At 45.0% G+C, this 22,279-nt stretch overlaps 5 protein-coding genes across 5 annotated transcripts; 2 read left to right on the top strand and 3 right to left on the bottom strand.

Moving 5' to 3' along the window:
- Positions 1-4,418: 4,418 nt before the first annotated feature.
- BYT42DRAFT_545530 (pyrimidine 5'-nucleotidase-domain-containing protein) lies at positions 4,419-5,601 on the bottom strand (the record flags this gene model as incomplete). Its single annotated transcript, XM_051565818.1, has 4 exons — positions 4,419-4,918; positions 5,005-5,152; positions 5,224-5,336; positions 5,400-5,601. The coding sequence occupies 4 exons, from the start codon at positions 5,599-5,601 to the stop codon at positions 4,419-4,421; spliced, it is 963 nt and encodes a 320-aa protein (XP_051423468.1).
- A 1,110-nt stretch (positions 5,602-6,711) lies between these two features.
- On the bottom strand, positions 6,712-9,998 carry BYT42DRAFT_496477 (uncharacterized protein; the record flags this gene model as incomplete). Its single annotated transcript, XM_051564424.1, has 2 exons — positions 6,712-9,548; positions 9,611-9,998. The coding sequence occupies 2 exons, from the start codon at positions 9,996-9,998 to the stop codon at positions 6,712-6,714; spliced, it is 3,225 nt and encodes a 1,074-aa protein (XP_051423467.1).
- Positions 9,999-13,001: 3,003 nt separating this feature from the next.
- BYT42DRAFT_567553 (putative methyltransferase-domain-containing protein) lies at positions 13,002-14,208 on the top strand. Its single transcript, XM_051568101.1, has 7 exons — positions 13,002-13,051; positions 13,109-13,167; positions 13,245-13,408; positions 13,475-13,620; positions 13,693-13,763; positions 13,832-13,976; positions 14,052-14,208. The coding sequence occupies exons 1-7, from the start codon at positions 13,022-13,024 to the stop codon at positions 14,172-14,174; spliced, it is 738 nt and encodes a 245-aa protein (XP_051423466.1). The 5' UTR covers positions 13,002-13,021; the 3' UTR covers positions 14,175-14,208.
- On the bottom strand, positions 14,209-15,960 carry BYT42DRAFT_567551 (Nse4 C-terminal-domain-containing protein). The gene is made up of 7 exons (XM_051568100.1): positions 15,554-15,960; positions 15,406-15,486; positions 15,090-15,342; positions 14,911-15,004; positions 14,627-14,843; positions 14,477-14,565; positions 14,209-14,406 (listed from the first exon to the last, which is right to left on the bottom strand). The coding sequence occupies exons 1-7, from the start codon at positions 15,822-15,824 to the stop codon at positions 14,320-14,322; spliced, it is 1,092 nt and encodes a 363-aa protein (XP_051423465.1). The 5' UTR covers positions 15,825-15,960; the 3' UTR covers positions 14,209-14,319.
- Positions 15,961-16,684: 724 nt separating this feature from the next.
- Positions 16,685-20,819, top strand: BYT42DRAFT_613447 (uncharacterized protein; the record flags this gene model as incomplete). Its single annotated transcript, XM_051571734.1, has 7 exons — positions 16,685-16,716; positions 16,771-17,149; positions 17,220-17,391; positions 17,526-17,582; positions 17,643-20,134; positions 20,209-20,500; positions 20,569-20,819. 7 exons carry the CDS (start codon positions 16,685-16,687, stop codon positions 20,817-20,819), a joined length of 3,675 nt encoding a protein of 1,224 aa, XP_051423464.1.
- Positions 20,820-22,279: the final 1,460 nt, after the last annotated feature.

Here is a 22,279-nt window from a genome sequence, read left to right as displayed (position 1 = left end):
ACGTTGTTTTTCTCAGACGATTTTGCTGCGGACTAAGAGGAATAAAGGTGCTTTCTCCTGGATATGTCGTTATTTAGCAGGTATACATGAAACATGGATATGTTTTTACAATACCTGTAAATGAACTGACGTTATGGAAAATTCCGATCCAGCAGTCTCCGTTGCCAAAGACGCGTGTGTGGGCACGACTGGAGAAAAGAAAAATTTTGACATTGAGCTGCAAAGATATGGCGAGTAACATGAGGTGTGGTTCGATGATTGGAACTAAGAAGGGTTCATCTTTTCTCGATGTAATATCGATGCTGTACAAGTGATGTTTGCGATCGTTCAGCAAGCGAGTCACATCCGAAGCGAGACTCGGGCTATGATCAGGCTTGATGTCAAACCTTCTTGCCAAAATCCGCAGTGCCTTCTTTGTATTTTCATTGGCCAAAGCTGTTACTTCTGTGGCCTCATATGCATTTCTGAGCTTCTGCTTCCATGTCGATTGATTCAGATGACGGGAAAAACAATCCGAAGGGGTAAGGAAATTTTAGTATGATGACCAGCTCCAATCGTAGTGAAATCGAGAGGTTAAATCCATCAAGAATAGAAAGAGAGCAAAGAATCATTTTTTTTATTGTGGATCACCTTTATTTGATGGATTTGCAGTGAAACCACGATGCTTTCCCATCATTCGTCTCAGGCGAATGGCTCGAAATTTTGTGGGATCATTCCGCTGCTCACGCCAATGGAGCTTCAGTCGATAAGCCTCCAGACGTTGAAGACAGGTAACGTGCTGGATTTAATGAGTTCATGGGGTATTCTAGTAGCTGGAAAGGACACTCGTTTTGGTTCCAGACGTTGATTTTTTCTTTCAAAGGTGTTTTTGGGCTGTTATGACGGTTGGCAGAAATTGCCATACTGCATGGTAAATAAATAGCTTTTTCAGAAGAATCATTCTCCACCCAAGACTGATAAGAAAGTCAACTTTATCAATGTTTACAAAACATGTGGGCCATCTAGTACTGAAAAAAAAAATATTTGATGATAAATAAGTGCCATATTCGTGCTTGTGATACATGCTCAAACTCGGTGCCCAAGCTTGTGTCTTCAGGATTACGTTCGATCTTATGTCAGATCATATTCCAGCTATGCTTCAGGCACCATGGACTTGCAAACAGGTTTTTAACATGTAAAAAGTGGATCTCCAAATTGAATTGATCTGCGTGCTCTGATGATGAGGAATGACAAAAGACACAATCAAACCTTGTACATTCGTCTAAGACAACATATAAAAAAACGGGCAGTTGAAGTGAAAAAACTATTATCAGTTATCGAATATGAATGAAAGTAAAAGAAGCCAAAGACATCTTCCTTTCTCTTTTGTTCAAAAAAAGAAGAGCACACACACACACAAACACACTTGACTTTTTAACCAATTGGCAGCGATCCATGTGATTGAATATACACATCATCATCATCAAACACACATTAGGTTAAAAAGACTTGGAGAACAGGTTTTTTTTATCTTTATTTTTTATTTACACACATATTGGTGCCCAAATCAAGTGTATTGTTTTTGCTTTTTATATGATAGCTAATCAGAGACCGTGCACATGATTTAGCGTGCATAACTCTCCAAAGATTTTAATATATAGTACTAGTTGCGCGTGTGATCTTGAAGACCACAAAGTTTGGTTCGTTGGATGTGTAGTAGGGATGTTGCTCTGAGGGAAGTGGGAATAGTAGCTGATTAAGGATGTGTTTGGAATGGGATATTCCATTTGCAATATTCAGAACTCCGCACTCGAATTTGTGTATCCAAAGGTCTCGCTTGATGGTACTCTAATCTTTTGTCAATAAGCGGTTGATTTTTCGGTAAGATTTAGTTGATGTGCGCATAAATCTTTGCGTATTCAATGGACAACAGAGTAGTACAGTCTCTTTTTCTTTTTTCCCGGGGGTCTTGCCCCCCCCCCCTGACCTACCGCCACATAGCGATCATTTTCTTCATCCACGACAGAGGAACAACAATATGTACACAAAGTTAGGAACAGAAATAGTCAGACATCGATATAATATTAAATGGAGAGACAAAAATAGATAATAGAAAAAATCGTACTTGGGGAAACATAGCATAAGGATAAAATCAAAAGGAACATAAGGACAAAAAGCATACAGTAAAACATAAAGGTGAAGAATAACTTGAAAAATCATAGCAAAGGATGAAATTAAAGGAGCATAAGACAAAATACATACAGTAAAATATAAAGGAATAATAAAAACAACAACATAAGGTAAAGACGCCACCAGGACCATCAACAAAGAACAATCGGGCTGATTCGTTGCTTCCATGCGTGACACTCTGGAGAATTGCGTGGTATACGGCATGTTGATAACGGTTTAGGTACTCGTGTGTTTGGGGAACATTGGCAGCGTCTGCGATGAGATCGAATTGTTCTCTTACCAGTCTGGGCTGACGGCGAAGTGTGCTTCTGCCAATTTCTTGGCGATCAGGAAGAACAAAGCGATCATAACTCAGCAGTGAACTCGATTGGCGGTTCAGATGCTCTTCAATGTCCAGCAAAGCGCGATCGTACACGATTTGGGGCGGCTCAATTTGATGATCATTGTCTTGACTTTGATTGCTCCAAAAATGGAAATAGTCTTCTGCCAAATGCTCGCGGAACTGCATCCAAAGCGCAAACGGTTCAGGAGCCTGAAATTTTCTGTCATTGCCGGCATGATACATTGCTGCTGCAGCATGATCGTGGTCCTTGTAAACATACTTGTACAGGTATTTGACGCTTTCCAGAGAAGTACAGATTTCGACGTTAATGTGAGCGTTATATCTTGCACAGAGGTATCGATTGTGGGGAACAACCCATCTATTGTCCAACTGGACATGGTTCTTGACCACAAAATCACCATTGTTGCGACGACGGTATAACGGGTAACCCCTGTGATCTTCGATAGTAGCTTCATTGAAGGACGCGGGTAACGCTTTTTACATGAGCCGTTTTCCATGCAGGGAGACCTCGGATGCGTTGTTCCACACGGACCGTGCATAATGCATCTGCTGACAGTGTCGTAGAGATCAGGAAATCTCTCTCTGTCCGGAAGTTCGGCACACACGATACGATCATAGTCATCAAGTGTTCTCGGCTTATCCTCCGTAGTAACACCAAAAGCAAATGAAGATGCGGTAAGCCTCGCTTCTGAAACTCCGCCGTGTGTACATGGGTAACGACTTTTCCCAAAACATGGTTCTTCTTTAGATCTTCCATCAGAGCTTTACGCTTCATGTTAAAAATTCGAGCGCAAAGGTCGGACCGATCAACAGCTGTCTGTCAACCAATTCAAAAATTACCCAATCAAAGCCGACAAATGTAGCAAAAACCCAATGTGACTGCCTTGTGACGGAAAATTAGCGCGCACAACTCCCAAACATTTTTGATAATGGTAGGTATGCGTGTGGATGGGTGCGTCATGCATAACTATATAATGACCTTTCATATGTGGATGTTATCCATTTTATCAAGAGTCGGTTTTTTACGCCAATCGTGATCAAGCCTACGGCCAGAGATTGCGCCCAAATTTTTTTTGTTTTGTTGTTTTTGCTTTCGTCCAGGATTAGTAAAAATAACACCGGGACCTTTTTTCCACTCCTGACGTTAATGTTTAGGTCAAAAGCAGGTTCTTCAAGGAACATGTAATTCCCAGAAAAAGACAAGTGGAGTGGAATCAGAGAGCGGAATCCCATCAATTGACTTTTTAGTTGGACTCAGCCGACTATGGGCTCAGCGGCAGGGACGGTCAATGAAAATACGAAATTTATCGTTCCTTGGACAAGATAAAAAAAAATTCATATCAGCTTCGTTGACAGCTCTATACTATTAACAAGCCGTACACCCGCAGTGCAGTGGATGCCGCCTGCCACCGGAGGCCGCCCTCTTACATTGAGCGACTTTCGTCAGACAAAAAGCCTAACGCATACACGGCATAACCTGGCGAGAACTCTTGACGGACTTTGGTATATTAATGACAACCTTATGGCATCCCTTACGTCGTGATTTGTTTCTGAACACGCGCTTCGCATATTACAAGCTGAATCAGATGTCGGGTTGCTATCGGGTCGTCGGTTAGGGTCAGTGACCCGACGACTCATTAAGGAACCCTGGACACTGTTGCCACAACAGTTTCTAAGAATACTTGCAAAACTGGTTTATGAGTCGTTTGATACTTGATTTCTGCACGAATGCAGCGAGTCGTTAACGAATCCTAGACACACTTGTCACAACAGTATCTAAGAATAATTGCAAAGCTGGTTTATGAGTCCCTCTATACTTTTTTGTTATGGTTTCATTTTGGTGCTTGTATTACAAATTACAAATAGCGTCAACATCAGGGTCTATAGGTGGGAATACTTGTAGTAGTTATACATGGTTGAGAAGGTCAATGATGGGGTTCATATTGGCGTCACCGAGAATGACAATGTCAAAAGCGTCGAGATAGCGTGGCGTCAACGCTTCAATATCATGATTCAGAAATCCAACGTTCAAACAAATGTCATGTTTCACGCCCTGGCTCATTTGCAAGTCACCGATTGAGTCCCCCATCAAGATGACATTTTTACGGTCTTTGATCGTTGAGTAATAAGGCGTGCTTTCCAGCTGGAATTCGGACTTGTTGAAAACATGGATCAGAGGGTCCTCGAAACCATCGCAATAACCCTGATCATTGAACTTCATCAAATTGGACACGATATGCATATTAGGCATCATGAGTCGAGCTTGCTCCAGAATACGTTGGATCACATTCGCTAAACCCGCCGAGAACACAAGGAAAGGAATGGCTCGATCATGGCAATGCATCAGCACGGTTTCCACACCGGGTCGCATCTGAAGTTGAGCCTCTTCTACCATGCCATCGATATCTAACCGATCCGGCCACCAGCAATCAGCCATCATTCTTCACGCGATCAAAAACTAAAAATTCGCCCCTTGATGTTTCATCACTCACCTTGATGCGTTATTTTCTGATCAATAATAACTTTGTGCGCTTGCTGCCACCATTCCACCATGTAAGGAACCTTGTCGTCATAAGACATCACCTTGTCAATCTCAATAGGATAATACTTGTTTAACAGGCGAGCGGTTTCTGCTTTAAACTGTCAACCAAACAAAACGGTGTTACCTACTGGATTTCCCATTCGCTTTTATTTCATTTTTTTAGGCTTACCTCTGGATTCATCTTTGAGTACCGAGCGGGAATACCATGCGAGGAAGCATTGCGCTCGAGAGCGTCGGTGACTTTGTTCCGCACCCAATGACGAGACATGGTCATGTCGAAATCTATTCATTCGCGCCATGGTGAGCTCCGACTGTCCCATATTCCCGGTTGTCAAGTATACATACCACTGATGAAATGCAAATCTTCCTGGCCTCCACTGAGGATCTTTTCAAGCTTTTGCTTCGTCGCGTTAACATTCTGGATTCTGACAGTTGGATTCTGCAACAACAATTGTACTACTTGCTGTGAGGAACTATGACTGACAATGTCATTTGCATTCTCAAGCGTGAACTTACACAACTTGTCTGCTTTTTCGGAGGGTGTCATGATATATGTGATATAGTTACTAGAGAAAAGAAGAACAGCAATATCCGATCCAATTTATTCGCCTTTTTCGCAACTTTATTCAAAAGACAGCCGAGAACCCGGGTGTAAATCCGGCACAATGATTACCCATTAGCATCGTCATAAGAGTCATCTCTCTTGTTCTTGATCGGACTATTTGCAGCAAGGATCTGATTTGTCGGTGGAAGTTCTTGTCACATAGCAAAGCGATTGAGACCGGATAGCGCAGTCAAGACATGTAAATCAGTCAGTTTGACACTATAAAGCCTTGTAGCGTAGCAACTTTTTGTTCATAATAAATTGTAGAGTGGCAAATTATTATTCTTTGGCTCGTTTCGTGTGAGATTGGGCTGATCCACTGTCAAGCGACTGGGCCTATCTTTGCTCATGATTAACAAACCCTTATAAAAACAGCATTTTTGCGGTTTTGTCAACTGCCTATGCTATCCATCTTTGCGTTTGCCGAGAATGGTATTTGTGCCATTCGTTTTGCATTGTCTCATGTCTCGATTTGATGCATAGCATTGTGTTTTTACAAGTGGCTGTAGTTGGCTGACGCCTTGATCCAAGAGTCATGTACAGCGTTTTGTTTTGCGCGTCCATAGAAATATTACTTTATTCTGTTCCCGTCCATGCTCGTAATAAGAATGGATCAAGTACTGTAGCTTTCATAATCGATCTTTCAGTGTACACCACTTACACTGTCTGATCCCGATATTTGATACTACATAAAAAAAAAACACGACACCTTGTCGCATGAAGGTCGAGTCTATTGGATGCGGCGTGCATGAGTAAATAGATTTCCGTTATGAAACTCTCAAGCTGTTCATTCTTTATTGTCATTGATTACCATTAATATCTTTAGTCACAAAGCAAGATAAAAAGGTACGATAATCTAGACGCCATTGGTGTGAAAATTAAAGCTTGGGCTTTGACTCATCTCCAAAGTTCCTTTCAGACATTTTTCGACGCAGAAGAAACACGAGAAAAGAAAAAAAAGAGCAAAATAATGTGCAAAAGATTAAAGAGTGTATTAATTTGTATTTACAGTGGAATTATGTACAGCGAATGGAAAAGGAGACTAGATTAAGTTTACTCGAGGACAAGATCAGCTACGGCAGCAATGACTTTTTCGGGAAAGACTCTTTCGGCCATTTGGTCAAGGACGGCTTTGGCTTTCTGGACCATGTTGTTTTGCATGTAGCTGCGGACCATAGCTTCATAGGTACTGGGTTCGCGGATCACCTTGCAACCGACAGAGGGGGTTTGGGAGAGCTTGTCGTCGGACATGGCATTGAAGATGGCTTCGGCTTGATCGAGCATGGACTTGTCACCGTAACCGCGGATAAACAGGTTTTCGATGTAAGGCGAACCCGTGCGAGGAATCGAAGCCACCATTTCTGCGTACAATTTCTCGGCCTCGTGCAGCTGATCGTTGCTGATAAGGGTATCGATCATGGCTTGGTAAACGGCTTCGTCCGCAGGCACCTTGGCTTTGCGCATTTCGGCAAACACGCGATTGGCACTTTGAACATCGCGCTGGAGTGTACCGTAGGAATAGATCAAGGTAGCATAGTGGGTAGCTTGCGGGCGAAGACTGTCGACACGTTCCATTTCAGCGAGCATGCTGTAAGCCTTGGGCATATCATAAGGGGCCATACTGGCGTAAGCTTCCATGAGCAATCGGTACGAGTGCGGCGAAGGCTTGATGTGGCGACGGCGAAGTTCGGCAAAGTATTCCAGCACACGATCACGGTTGGGTTGCTGATGAACGTAGAACTGCATCATGTTATTGAAAGGACCGACACGGGCTTGATAAGAAGGGCTTGACAACATTTCACCGAAAAGGCGGCGCGCTTGACATTCGGAACCGGCACGGACACAGGCGGAAATAATGGCACCGTAAGTAATCGAGTTGGGCATCACTTTGAATTGCTGCATTTCTTCGAAAAGCGCCAGCGCCATATCGAGCTTACGGGCCTTGGCGAGCTTGGAGATGATCACATTGTAAAAGAAAGTCGTGGGCTTGACATTGTGGCGTTTGGCTTCTTCGTAGATGGTCAAAGCATCACTGGCTTCATCGGTGGTACACTTGGCGCTACCCAACAAGAGACTTGCGTAACCGTTGCCGTCAGGGTATTGACCCATGGCCTTGATGGCATCGTAGTACTTTTTGGCATTCATCATATCGCCTTGCTGAGCATAACCAATGAGGAGACTGTTGGAGATCATGTACACGGCGCGTGGGCGGTCAGCATCGTTCAAGTTTTCAAAGTGCTGCATGCAAAGATCGTACATCACCAAAGCCGTAGCCATATGCCCTTGCTTACCCACAAGAGCAATCGCATCGCGCATCACCTCGGGAACCGGAACCGCCATGGACAGACCAAATTGAGTTTGAAGGATGGAAACAGCCACTTCACGTTGACCTTGCATCACGGCTTTCATAATCTTGCTGGAGGCCACTTCGGCTTCACGGGTCATCGCCGGCTTGCAGGGCGATCTGGGACGACGGACTAGCTCATGGTCTTCCTCGTCGAGCTGGAAACAAGCTTTCCACATGGCCACGACCTGATATTCATCCGATTTTTCCAAATGCGCCAAGACACGAGAGTAAATGCTGGAGCTGGGCATCAGACCATTGTCACGCATGTCGTCCAAGAGATCCATGACCAGTTCACCGCAGGAGGATCCATCGGTGCAAAGAAGCGTGGAATCATAGAGCATGGCATAATCGGCGACGGTCAGCAGGCGTCGGTGGGACTTGTCGAGGCGATAGCTTTCAACCACGTACGAGGCCAGATTGGCAGGCAAGGTATGGCATTTCTGGCCAATGGTGTGAGCCACAGATAGGGTTTGACGGAGACTTGATTGGCACCCAGCCACGATCTTCAAAGCGGCCGAAATGAGATTCTTCATGCCCTTGGAAACGGAACGAGGCGACATCACAGTCAAGACGGTGTGAAGAGCGCCGATGGCTTGGGCAATTTCTTGCTTGGCAGCAAAGCCGGTGACAATACGTTGAGCAAGAACGGGTTCGGGTTCCAAGCCCACCGAGCGCATGTCTTCGACGACTTCCAGGGCCTTGTCACTACGATCATTGGCAACACAGAGCAAGGCGTAGTTGGCAAGGTTACCATAGGCTTTGGCAATGTCGGTCTTGAGCAATGCTTCGTAGATACCAGACGCTTCTTCAAAGTGGCCCAAATGGCAGTAAGCCGCAAGAACAGGACCGTAGCTGCTGGCATCGGGCATCGGCTCCCCGGTGGTTTCCATTTGTGAAAGGAGTTCCTTGGCCTTGTCCATCTGACCTTGCGCACAGTAATGGCGGATAATGGAGTTGTAGGGAATAGCGGTCATCTTGACTCCGTCTTGCTTCATATCACGTTCAATTACCTTGAAGGCATTCTCGAGTTGACCGCATTTGAGATGCGAATCGACCAACGCATTGTAAACGTAGGAAGCATCGTGAGGGCCTAAGGTCGACTTGACAGCGCAGTACTTTTGGAAATACGAGCGAGCGGCATGGATATCACCCGAACGACCAAACAGATTGATGAGAGCAGCAAAGGTGGCGGAATTGGGCGAAGCATGAGCCGATCGGTCCAGTTTCTCAAACACAAAGAGGGCATCGCTCGTGTTACTGTAGTGGGACAGTACACGAAGCAGTTGATTGTACACTTCAACGTCAAGTTCTTGAACAAGACCTTCAACGGCGGCTTGACGGAATACTTGCAAGGCCTTTTCGAGATTCTTTTCATTTTGCAAGGTCTTCATGTCATCGCACGGATAACCGGTACGCTGGCTTTGACGCTTCAACATGGCCACTGTCTTTTGCACTTCGACGTCACGCTTGCATAGAGCACGGATTACCACGGTGTAAGTATAGCTGTTGGGTCGAATGTGAACCCTTAGCATTTCGTCGTACACTGGAATAATAAAATAAATATGAGTGAGGAATAAAAAGGACAAAAAGCTTGTCAAGTAATACCTTTGAGCAATTGAGTGAGAGGAGTTCCTTCACGACGAAGTGTGCATTGCGAGTCAAGCACAAGGTTATAGGTGTGGTAGGTCAAAGGGATGCGACGTTTCTTCATGGTACCGAATTCGGTCATGACCGCCTTGAGATTGTTATCGCGCTTGGCATTCAAAATACGTGAATTGGCTTCGAGCGAAGCGGGATCAGGCTTGGTAAAGGAGGGCACCTCTTCGGGCACCGTGACGGGGGATAAAGGTGGAGTAGGAATATCGGATGCAGTGGTTTCAAAGATGGTCGATTGCGATGGTTTCGAATCTGTCTCGGATGACTGGGGTGAAAGCGGGCGTGCAGGATAACCAGCCTGCTTTTTGTTGTAGTGGCGCTTTGAAGACGATGACATGGAACGGGAAGATGAGTGTGAAGAAGAACGTTGAAGTTTGTTATGGGTGTAACGAGATTGTTTGGTGTCAACAGTGACAATCGATGAATTGAAAGCGGCAGTCATGGTTTTAGTATGCATGTTTGTGGTTGTTGTTATAAAAGATGGGTAAGAAGTAAGGAAGAATGGTAATAGGAATAAAAGATGTGAATAAACAAAAGTAAAGAACGGGCTCTTGCAGGCTGGAGAACGGGTTCCTTTTATAACTTTTTTTTTATTACTGTTCTTTTTTGAGCTGCGGGTTTTTGGGGGAGTTGGGTTAAGCTGAGTTGAATAACTGGCTGATGTTTAAGGAAGGAGAACTGATAATCATTTTTCGGGAATCGGATGTTCTGGGACTTGCGATGTTATCAGATCTATTTTCCTATTTTCCCTTTTAGCCCCCAGTACCCCGCAAACCAACCCGCCCGGCGCTCGCTCAACACTAAGCTAATTTAACTCTACACGCCCTGCTTGCTTGTAACCTTAATTACGACTTACTTGCCACGTAGAGCCTTGATGTTGAGCTGGAGACTATCTCAGGATGGCAACCTTGTTATGACGCGTAACAGCTACCCAACGGTCCACGGAAACGGCAAATAAAGAAGCGCGACGGCACCAATTACAGCAAAAACTGACCGTGGATTCTCAAATTTGTGTCACGCAAAACCTTGGTCTATTTTTCTATTAACCTCGTCTCGAACGGGAAAAAAGATCTGATAAATTTTTCCAGTGCCATGGCGGGTTTTTAAAAAGTCGCACCGACGGCTAATTTAATCCCTTGCATCCGTTTGTTTTCGCCCCACCCCCTTTTCCCCCGCCGATAAATCTCATTACAACAAGCGCCAAAATGGAGGCGTGGGCCTTGGTGAAAAAGAGATGGGGTCACTCCACGTGTATGCAAGAATTCGTTAGAAAACTGTTTGGAAGCAAAAACCGTGTCTTGCAAACACGGAGATGGGGGCCTAAACTATTAGCTAAGTTTTTAGTCATGGATCACATGTAGAATTGAAATGAGGAGGACTTTTTTTTTCTTCGCCGCTCATTGAGTGTGTGACACGAACCCAAAATGCTTTGTTTTGAAAGAACGCGCATGAGCTGCTCCATCTTGGAATTCTAGCGTGTTTATCAGATACTTTTTTTTTCCAAGCGCCGGTTGGGTGGGGGACCGGAAGAAATCATCCAATCAAACGATGCAAAGTTATCAGATTTTTTTTCGGCTGAGGTTGAAAAAGGATCTGATAACTTTTTGCCATTCCTCAAGGATCCCCCTGCAGACTGGACGACCGTGTCACGCGATCTTTTTTTAAATTCCCGTGTAAAAAAAGATCTGATAACTCGCAAGATGATCAGAAAACTCTCTTTTCTCTCACATGGAGTTGAATCTCCGGAAGCTCGATTAAATTAAAATGATCGTGACCCTTTTTTTACACAGAATGATGAATTATTAGGCATACCAGATCCGGCCGTCATGATTGGTTTATATTTGATACCGCGTCTTGGCATCGCAGCACTGCTTATGCTTATAACCTAGGCCATCAGTTGCTCTTTTTTCTTTTTTGGCACAGTCGCCGATTGATGTCGGCTCACATGTTCACTAAAAGTGGATCCCGCTCCAGTGCGCAGCCGCGCGTTGGGGTTTTAGACTTGGCAAGTTTTACATTTCTCATCGCGTCAAGCGTGGGAAACACGATGGATTCCATAAATGCATTTATTCTCACAGCAAAACGGTTCAATCGTAAGACCGGCGTGGTCAGATTTTCTTGGTTCCATTCTGTCAGTAGAAAACAGGCTTATCTCTTTAGCAGTCAACGACGCAAGCAAACAGCGACATTATATCCGAGCTCCCTTTTCTTTATATATATTAAAAGGCACGTCGGTCGGATGGGAGAACGCTTTCGATGATTTATGTGTACGTAAAACCTTTTTTTTTTTTGGTTCAAATGTCGCGTTTCTTTAAACGAAATCAAGCCTACTGCAACCGATGCTGCAACTGATACTGCAAGATGATACGCATTCGCGGATATGACAACCAAGAGAAGAAGATACAGTGTTACTTTGCGACCTTTGTCTTGTCTATGAGGCGAACAGCAGATTATTTTCCTTATCCAAAATCTGGGCAGTTATTCTGCGTTTGAAAAGCTTATTTTTGGAAAATGATGGTTAGATAACGCGGGAGAATAGGAGGCTCTCTATAAGACTCTGATAATGCGCAGCACATCATCATCACGGGTTATGTAGTTGCTCGTTTCCGTTCCGTATACCAACACGCACTCGTCTACAGGGTCGTCCTTGCACCACCAACGACATATCTTGCCTTGAAATATAAATCAGATATCATGATAGTGTCGGAAACTACCGACAACGGGTGCTCATGCAGACATTTTCGGTAGATTTATTCTACCACTTTCCGTTATTGCGCACCAAATAGGCACAAATATCTACACGGCCAAGCATAGTGAGGAACACCGTCGCCTGATTAAACGTATAAGCCCACCGTCAGTCAATCCGCCGTAAAAGTCATGGCGCCGTCGCTGTGGTTTTTTCTCCTTGTTGTTAAGAATCAGCATCCTCTATTAGCCAATTTATTTTTACATGATAAGTCTTCCGCTTGATGATACCAACAAATACGAAGGTTTCGTGCTATAATTGAAATCAATTCACCCACCTCTGTTCACATGTAATAAAGAGGCCAGATAGGAGGAGCTTTCATATTCTTCACTGGAAGAGCAAAGCAGTCCTCAGTGGCGTCGCGGCTATATACATTTTAGCCACAATAGCAGTAACTGTTTATCCGTGTTCAGTTATGTACCAACTGTGAAGAAATAGAGACATACAGTATGAGCAGTTGTTGCCGGACTATCATTCCTGCCCAATAGCATCGGAGTTTTAACTGGGAACGCGTGGCTTAGGGTTCGCTCGCGGATCCATCTCTGCCAAAATGAAAAAGAGAAGAATGGGCAAGGCGGGGCGATCGCTTCAAGCTTTTTTTTTTTTAATTTGCCATGACTGATACTGAAGCGAAACTTCCTCAAGTATAGTATTAACAATCGTGAATTTACGAAGGGCGGTCATTACTGACACCTGGATAGAAACGATACTATCGGCAGCGCGCTCACGCCAATCCGTTTTCCGATCATCAACTGGAATAGTAAGCACTTGATTTCCGTGGATGGCTGCATCCCTCATTCCTCACTCGCTTACGCTTTTGCTTTCTCTTCATTTTAGCCCGGCAAGACCAGCACTTATGGACTGGTCTCCTCATTACCCTGAATTTTACCCTGCAAAGGAGGGCACGGTTCAGAAAAAGGTCGAGTTTGCCGATATTGGTTGTGGCTATGGTGGTCTCTTGATCGCTCTGGCACCTCTGTTCCCCGACAAGCTCATGTTGGGTAAGCTTTCTTTTTTTTTGCGACAGTTCTATAGTGTGAACATGAGCTTACTTTGCTTATGTCTAGGTATGGAAATTCGAACCAAGGTGCAAGAATACGTCTACGAAAGAATCAAAGCCTTGCGCGTGCAGCAACCGGGCTCGTATCAAAACGTTTCCATCATGCGTATGAACGCCATGAAGTTTTTGCCCAACTTTTTCGAAAAAGCACAGGTGTGTTATGCATACGACGCATCCTGTTTTACACAAATGCTGATGATGTTGAAATGATTTCTCTTGATGCAGCTGTCAAAAATCTTCTTTTTGTTTCCCGATCCTCACTTTAAGCAACGAAAACACAAGGCGAGAATCATTAGGTAATGCGGGAGAAATCAGAAATGGATAGCAGAGAACGGATGCTGACCCATGCGTCTTTCTTGCGTAGTCAAACATTGCTCGCTGAGTATGCTTATGTTCTTCGTGTTGGTGGTATCTTGTACACGATTACAGATGTAAAAGATTTGCACGAATGGATGGTCAAGCACTTGGACGAACATCCTCTTTTCGAACGAATCTCAGACGAAGAATGTGTATGTTGCAAAGCCAAAGTCCATTGATTTTTTTTCTTTTTTGGCATGACAGCTTTAACCATTTTGGGTTGATAGGCTCAGGATCCCGTGGTACCTCACGTTCGAACGGCTACCGAAGAAGGCAAGAAGGTGGAGCGCAACCAAGGCGACAAATTCTTGGCATGCTACCGACGCATCGAAGACCCTTACCAATCATAGAAATCGAAGTACAATAAAGAAAAAAATCATAACAATGTATATTTGCAAATAAACAAAATGCGAAGACATATAACAACATGGAATGAGTTTTTTGAACTTATTATCAACTGTACAGAGGGGGGAAGCGATGGAATAGAGACTCCATTTAGTACCATTTACCGGGAGCCATCTCTTGTCGGCTAGCGCGGGTAGGGATAACGGAGGTTTGAATACCATACGTGTCAATGATTTCCTAAACAAACGAAAATGTCAACTTTCGAGATACCAGTTGATCGACAATGTAACCACAAACGAAATCTCACCTTCCACAATGGAATATCCAGACTCATGATAATTTGCTTTTTCAACAGATTATTGGCGAGTTCATCGGTGGTTGGCGGCGCGCGGGTTCCTAGGATTGCCAAGTTAGGGGTCCCATCCATCTCGCTGTGAAAAATGCAGATTGTACTCACCTAGCATGGGTTGGCCACTGGAATCATCTATTTCGGCCACACCATTTCGTATTAAAAAGGAGACATAAAACATGTTTTCTACGGATTGCGAAAAGGCTTCGGGATTGGTGATGAATTCAAAGTAGTTCATGGGGCCTTGCTCATCGAGTATTTTATAAATTTGATTGACGTTGTTGGAAGTTTCATTCTCTTGCTGTTGAATGTCCTCTTCTCGAAGCTGTTGAGCAACGTGGTGAAAAATTGAGTGTGAGCAAAAAGGTAGAGACTGACTGGCGCTTATTTACCATTGTGGGCTGTACAAGATCCTCCTTGTTCTTGACAAGCCGTACTTGTCTTGTTACTCTGCGTTGCTTTCGTTCGACAGATAACGGACCGAGCCTAAATCAAAACAAGAACAACATTGATACAGATCAGATACTCAAAGCACAACTTAGTAAAGTTAAGGAGATAGAAAATACGTTACATGAAATCGATGGTACGCGCTCTCTTTCCGTATTGGATCGCACGTATACCAATACATTTCCAATCCAAGTGGGATTCATTATCGTCATCCAGATCTGCTTCAGCAGTTCGTCCCAAGGTTTTGATCTTGGATACAAACTCATCAATATTGAAGAGTTGGTGATCCAGCCTTAGATTACGCGCCTTTTGGGCACCTAATCCAGCTGACAGTACGAGCAACTTGGAATCCAGCGTGGCCTCTTGGGTATTTCTCACTGTTCAACCAAAAAGCGTCGTCAGTTATCTTGAAATAGCCCACTGTCAGGTTTGTTCAGTACCTTTGGAATACAAAGCATTGGCTTTTTCCAATGTACGAATCAAGCCATTATTGGCGGCATCGGTTAAATCGCGCTTGCTTTCTAGGGAAGGAAGAGATTTAACTCGCGTAAGCACTCAAACTGATAGGGTCAAAGTAGGAAAGTCTACCTTCAGTTTTTGTAATCAATTCACGATAAAGCTGACGAATCTCGCGTCGTTCGTCTTTATTCTGGCGCGGATTATATTTATTCGCATCACGTTCCCTTTCGAGGGTTTGAGTCAGCATGTGGTAGTCGCTGTCGTCGACTTCCTCCTCCTCCTCCTCTTCTTCTTCTTCTTCCATATATTCGTCTTCCTCATCCGAATCGTCAGCAGAATTATGGTGTACGGTTTCTTGCGCACGTTTCGCAGCGGCGGTAGAACTTTCAGCAGAGGTCATGAGGGAATAGATCAAGGAACAAGTGGGGGGGGGGGAACTCGGTTCGGAGTATGTGTGTCAACTCAGTGGACCCCGTCCCAAAGAAGCGCGAGTGGCTTGTTAATAAAGCTCCAATGTGCATGACAGAATTCCTCTTTCATTTAAAAAATGCAATACGTGATTTTATTTATGACTGTTGAACCCATCATTTTCCCTCAGCTCAATCGATCACTTTTTATTGCCAACCAATGTCTTGTCTCTATCTATGATCCATTTTACAAGGGTTTTTAGCCTTTTGTTCGTTGACACATCGCATGATTATCGCATGTTAAACACAAAAATGCAGAGTTAAGGATATCACTTCATATTATCAAAGAGCATCTTTTAATTGATCGATATTATACGGTCAACTCGACCTTGACGCAAAGCGGGATGCTTTGTCACATTTTCAGCATGCTCATCATTACTTATACGGCGATCATGCCACAGCAGTATATCTTCTAGGACGATTACCATAAAAGCCATGGGATAGAAGAGACGATCAGTGAATGGATATATAACGTGTTTATGTCTGTCAAGGGTCTACAAGTGAGTAGTTCTCAAAGCTAATCAAATGAACGCGACACAGAGAGCAAGAGAATTCTACGTCACAAAATTAAAGATACGAAAAAAAAATTGTGGGTGAACGAAAAAAAAAAAAAAAAAAAATATTATGGACGAATGGAGTGGAGGCCAGGAGACGTTGCTCTTCTTTCGATAGTGATACGTAGTCGCAGCACCACTTTTCTTTTGTCTTTTTGTTTTGTGGATTTCCGCCTGTATTTCTCAACTCAATTTACCCTTTTCTTTCTTAAACTTCCTCACTCTTTTCGAATTAAGCTATGACCACGAATATGAACTTTGGTCCTGATTGGTACGCTTGCTTAGATTAATGCCATTCTCTCTCCCTTACTCACCCAATTCATAGGATGCGCGGCAGTGCATCGAAAAAACCTACGGGTTTGGACTCTCAACCTTTGTCGTCGCTTGGCTCGACCTCCTCGTCTCGTTTGTCTTCGTATTCCCAACCAACGGGAACCCCCGGTCATTCCCCATTGACCCATTCCGAGGGTCACAACGGATTGAATCAGCATTCCCAATGGCCATCATCCACTGCTTTCGCTCCATTGAACGATGAACCGTCTCACAGCGAGTCGATAAACCCTTACAAGTATTCCAAGGAGTTCATGCTTAGCTTATACAAGCCCGTCGAACCTCCCATGGACTTTGAACGTCATGAATATGTCGTTGTAGAAGACAGCTTGGGTCCATTGGCTTTCATCGACTTGACAGACGCCGAGAAAAAAGTAAATACTCTTTTCAATCGAAATAATGGAAACCCTATTTCTGCTTATTGACCTTTTTTTTCCATCGTAGCTATTGTCCGGACCTGTTCATTCTGAAGTCTCCCGTCGTATCATCACCAGCACCAACGACAAATCCACCAACGGTCAACGCAATCGGGAAAACTACGCTAGCCCCATGCAAAGTCCCGCTCCCGACAGTGCTACTACCACACCGGGACGGCCAAACATGTCACGTACAAAAGGTACAAATTCCTCTCCCTCACCCTCTCTATATTTCTACGTCTTTTTTTCCCACCCTCTACTTGTTTTCTCGAGTCAACTGGCTCGGCCAGATGCACAGAGAGATTAATGGCATGTTGGTATCTTTTTTTTGTAGGACGTACAGGCGATTACTTTTCTAGAGATCGAGATCTGCAAAGGGTTTACAATGAAGGTAAGCTTGGAATTGCAAAATGGGGCGATAGGTTGAGAACTAAAGGGATGTGGCTTGCAGATACCCTTAAGCGTCGTGAATTGACTAGATCGTCGACGGATCCTGCTATTGAAGGCTTGCTGAAACCGAGTGACAATGAGCAGGAAGGGGCGGCGTGGACGAGTGTAGAGCGGGATTCTTTTGGTTCATTTGATGTCAATGGTGTATTCCGCCTCGCTGACGCGGCTGGCTCCGGGTCCGTGGAGGAGGCCGCCACATCCTGGCAAGGATCCAGTCTGACCGGTCTCGATGAAGGTCTCACCGGGAGAAACTATCATCAGTCCGACGGCAAACCGTTCAGTAACGGTTTTGATTTGTCTTCCGGAAATCTCGGCAGTCTCAGTGGACCATTGCCCGGTTCGCCCGCCATCAATGGCATGTTTGATGGATCCGTGGGCTCGGGTGTGTTTGGAAAAAACCCTCGTTTTGGTGGTGGGGTCGATACCCCGACCTCTATTTTCGGTGGTGGCTTGTCGGCGTCGGCAAGTCCCAGTGCTTCGCGAAAACCGGCCGATCAGTATCGCTGGTTCTATCGTGACACTTCCGGTAATGTTCAGGGACCTTTTGAAGCGCAAGAAATGCAGGAATGGTATAAGCGTCGTTTCTTTTCACCTAACTTGATGGTCCGACGTGAAGACGAAACCAATTTCGAACCATTGATCGCCTTGGTTCGCAAGGTCGGCACGGAAGAAACGCCTTTCCTCACGGACTTTTCGGGGCCAGCCACCTCGGCTCCGGCTTCGGCCTCGATCTCGTCGGATCCAGCTCACATGCCACTCAACATCACGTTGCCGCAGCAATCACGCGGGATGATGGATCATTTCGGACTCAATGGATCAGCTTCCAGCGGGTTGTTGGTGGGAGGATCCGTGGGTGATGTCGCTTCACCTGGAGGTCATCTTTTCGGCAATGGGCCACCTTCGGCCGGAGGCCTCAACAGCAGCAAGTACCATCCATTTGGCGGCGTGGCGTCGAATTTCATGAATCAGCAGCTTGGTTCCAATCCCGGTTCGCCTCAATCGCCTTCCATCTTGCAAGGAGGCGGCAACCATTTCAATGCGTTTGGTTCATCTTTATTGGGCGGTCCACGGGAAGGCACATCGCCTTGGCTTGAAACGGCTCGTACCCCATCCTGGTTGAACAATAACCCCACTGATCTATTTGGTGCGGCCAGTCCTCTTGGCGTGCCTCCTTCATTGCAACGTCCGTCGCAACCATCTAGCATGAACCCGTTGTTCGCTCCCAGTATGGGCTCGCCCGGTTTGTTCGATTATCAACGTGCGATGAACGAACAACTCGAGCAGCATCAGCAGTACATCCAAATGCTGCAAGCCAAACAGCAACAACACATTCAATACCAGCAGCAATTGCAGCAACAGATGCAACAACAACATCAGCAACAGCAACAGCAACAACAACAACAGCAGCAGCAGCAACAACCACAACAACAACAACAACAACCGTCGCCGTCACCGATGGAGGGGGGATTTTCATTGCAGCAACCACAACAGCCGCAGGAGCCACCCTCATTTTTGAAGAGTGCGTCTTCTCAAGTGTTGGAGCAACCTATCAGTCGTATGTCTCCTGTCATTCGCTCGGCAGCTGTGGGATCCTTGGGTGGATGGGGTTCTGCCCCCGGTACACCGATCAACGAAGCGCCTTCGAGTCCTTGGGGTTCAATCGTCGGTACAGCCGTTCCCTCCAAGGTGTCGGAAGAACTACAAGCCAAAGCTCCCGGTAGTCAGTCTCCTCGCGTGCCTTTGTCGCCCAAACCCGCCGTGGAGCAAGTCAAGACCCAACGACGTGTAGAAGACGAACCTTCCGTGGTGGCCGAAAAGGTCACAAAAGCAATGTCTGGACTGCAGTTGGAAGAACCGTCAGACCACCAAGTCGCCAGCCAAGCGTCGTTGCCAGCCAAGACCAGCACCACCACCAGTGCTGCTTCGCCAAAGAAGGCCCACGCTACGGTGACTGCGGTCCCGGTGACGAAACCTGTGGTGTCACTGAAGGAAATTCAAGCCGAAGAACTTCGTAAACAGGAAGAGGCGAAACAGCAAGCCAAACCCAATGGTAATTTGGCGAAACCGACCAAAACAGCCGGATGGGCCACCACGACGGGAGCTCCTTGGGGTGGAGCCACTACCAAGGGTCCTTCACTTCGAGAAATCCAGGAATTAGAAGCCAAAGAAGCTGAGATGAAGAAGGAAGCCGAAAGGCGAGCGACGGAAGCTTTGCATTACCCGTCATCCAAGGAAGAAACGACTGCAGGTACCATGTCATGGGGCGTGGTGGTTCCCAACAAGAGCAGCGGCGGTGCGGCCTCTTCGTCATCGGCGTCTACCACCCCTGCTTGGGGATCGACGACGGCTCCCAAAAAGACATTGCGTGAAATCCAACAAGAAGAAGAAGAAGCGATGAAAAAGGCCAAAGCCAAGCAAGCATCCGCCGCCATGAATATCCCAACCGGTGCGACTGGCAAAGCTTACGCTGCCGCAGCCAGCACAAATGCTCCAGTAAGTAGTGGTACTTGTTTCATTTTATGGAAACGCTAGAAAACTGATGGATTTTCGTTATCATCAATTAATAGAATGCTAGCCCCAATGGCGGTGCATGGATGACCGTGTCCAATGTTCGTACGACTCCCAAACCCTCCGTTTCCATGGCGGCTACGACTGCTACGCGATCTCCGTCGCAGCACAGTGGATGGGAAACAGTGGGTACTCCTAAAGCTGCTCCCGTTACCGCTTCGGCGCCTGCTCCTTCAATGGTTCGTTCCGTGACCCCACGTAAGCCTGAAACAAATGGTCAAAAGTCCCCAAGTGATGACTTTTGCCGTTGGTGCAAACAATCGTTGCGTGGATTAAACTCGGGTGTCAATGGTAAGTTGACAAATGATATAAAAATTGATGGACCCCCAACCGTGATATTGATTTTCGAACATGTGTAGCCGAGGAGATTATGAACATGCTGCTTTCGTTCCCCTTGGATAACAGTTCAGCCGAAATCATTCAAGACATCATTTATGCCAATTCGACTTCAATGGATGGTCGTCGCTTTACTGAAGAGTTCATGAAACGTCGCCGGGCGGATATGGCCGGTAAACTGCATGTCACCGTGCCCATGGGTGGTGTGGATGGCGATGATTCGTCTTTCCAGGTCGTCACAAAGAAAGGAAAAAAGAAGCAACCCGTTGTCTAAAAAAAAATCATGCCATGACTAATTACAAAGAAAAAAAAAGTATCCATCGTCTTTTGCTGTGTATGGTGGATCCATTTCATAGTATCTAATAAAAAAACCAAGGAACGAGTCGTTCCGTCTGCCGATTGGCGGCGAGCTAACAAAATTGTTATCTTGTGGTCTTGGACATATCTTGTTTAGGTGTCGCTGGCTTTCTTCCGGAGCAACGGACCTTTTATGCCGATGGAGACGACTCAAGGCCGTCAAGCAGATTATGTGCATTGTATCCAAGGGCTTTCTTATTGATCATGAACTTCGATAATGTTCTATGCTGATCGTGCGTAGCGGCTCTTACTAAAATACTAAAGAAGATGAAGAAAAAAAATTGGAAAATGAACCATGTGATGGAAGTCTAACAATTCTGTGATAAAGTACACATTCCAATGCCATAACAGCCCATCATAACTTGACGACCATAAATGTTCTCCTAAACATCGCCATAACAATTGGTTTCTTACCAAGAAAAATGTCAGTTGTTATGAGGCTTTTTATCAGTGTGCCAACCAAAGTCTTTTTTTGAATCAAATCCTCAAAATAGACTGGCATTTGATTTCTAAACTGTGCTCTCTTCAATAAGGGACTGTTTGCTTCGGCTCCTCCACTTACTGTTGATGGGAAAAACGGTGTGTTCATGTGAGGTTGCCGGCAAATGAAGGCCAATAGTATCATCAGCGTCGTTTGCGCTTCGATTTAATTACAGCACGGGACTTCATATAAAAACCCTTCTTTGGAAGACATGGAGGTACGCGATGTCGCGGTAAACCAACACCTGTAATGAAGAATTTACAGTGTTTTGTTCCAGAAAAAGAAAATTCAAAACCCACGTGGCATTTTCGAAGCTTCTTTCCATTAGGTTCTGTTTCGCAAAAATAAAAAGGCAGTCGTAATAATGGCCTGCAAAAAAATCACCTATACAGCATCCTAATCACATCATGCGACATATAATAACAGTGAAACAAACGTACAAACCTTCAACTCAGGGCTGACCACTAACTCAGTGGTAGTAAAATGACAAACCATTACAACTACAAAAAAAAAAAAAAAAAAAAAAAAATAGTCCATTGCGATTTTCTGACAACGGAACGCAGGAATACGAATGTTTTACGTCGTTTTGAGTATCGTGGAATGGAAGTAAAATAGAGTAAGAAAAAACTTGGTTTCAGGACCCTGCTCTCAAGATCGGGTGTTGGAAAGAAAGACCAAAAAAAAAAAAAAAAAAAAGGTTGTGTGAGACCGACAGGGTTCTTTTTTGAAAGAAAAAAAAAGCGGCAAGAAAGGGTTCGGAGCTGAATGCATGTTTGAGTGCAAGATCCAAGCGAGATTGGTGTTTTTTCGGGGTTAGATGGATTTTACAAGGGAAAAAAAAATAAAACGCCATGAGAAGGAGCAAAATATACAATACAGTCAATGGATGGGAGACA

The sequence above is a fragment of the Radiomyces spectabilis genome (genome assembly GCF_025331425.1).
Source record: "Radiomyces spectabilis strain NRRL 2753 chromosome Unknown BYT42scaffold_6, whole genome shotgun sequence".
Classification (NCBI taxonomy): Eukaryota; Fungi; Mucoromycota; class Mucoromycetes; order Mucorales; family Radiomycetaceae; genus Radiomyces; species Radiomyces spectabilis.
Note: the sequence above shows the minus strand (reverse complement) of the source record. Positions and strands in the feature narration are given on the sequence as shown.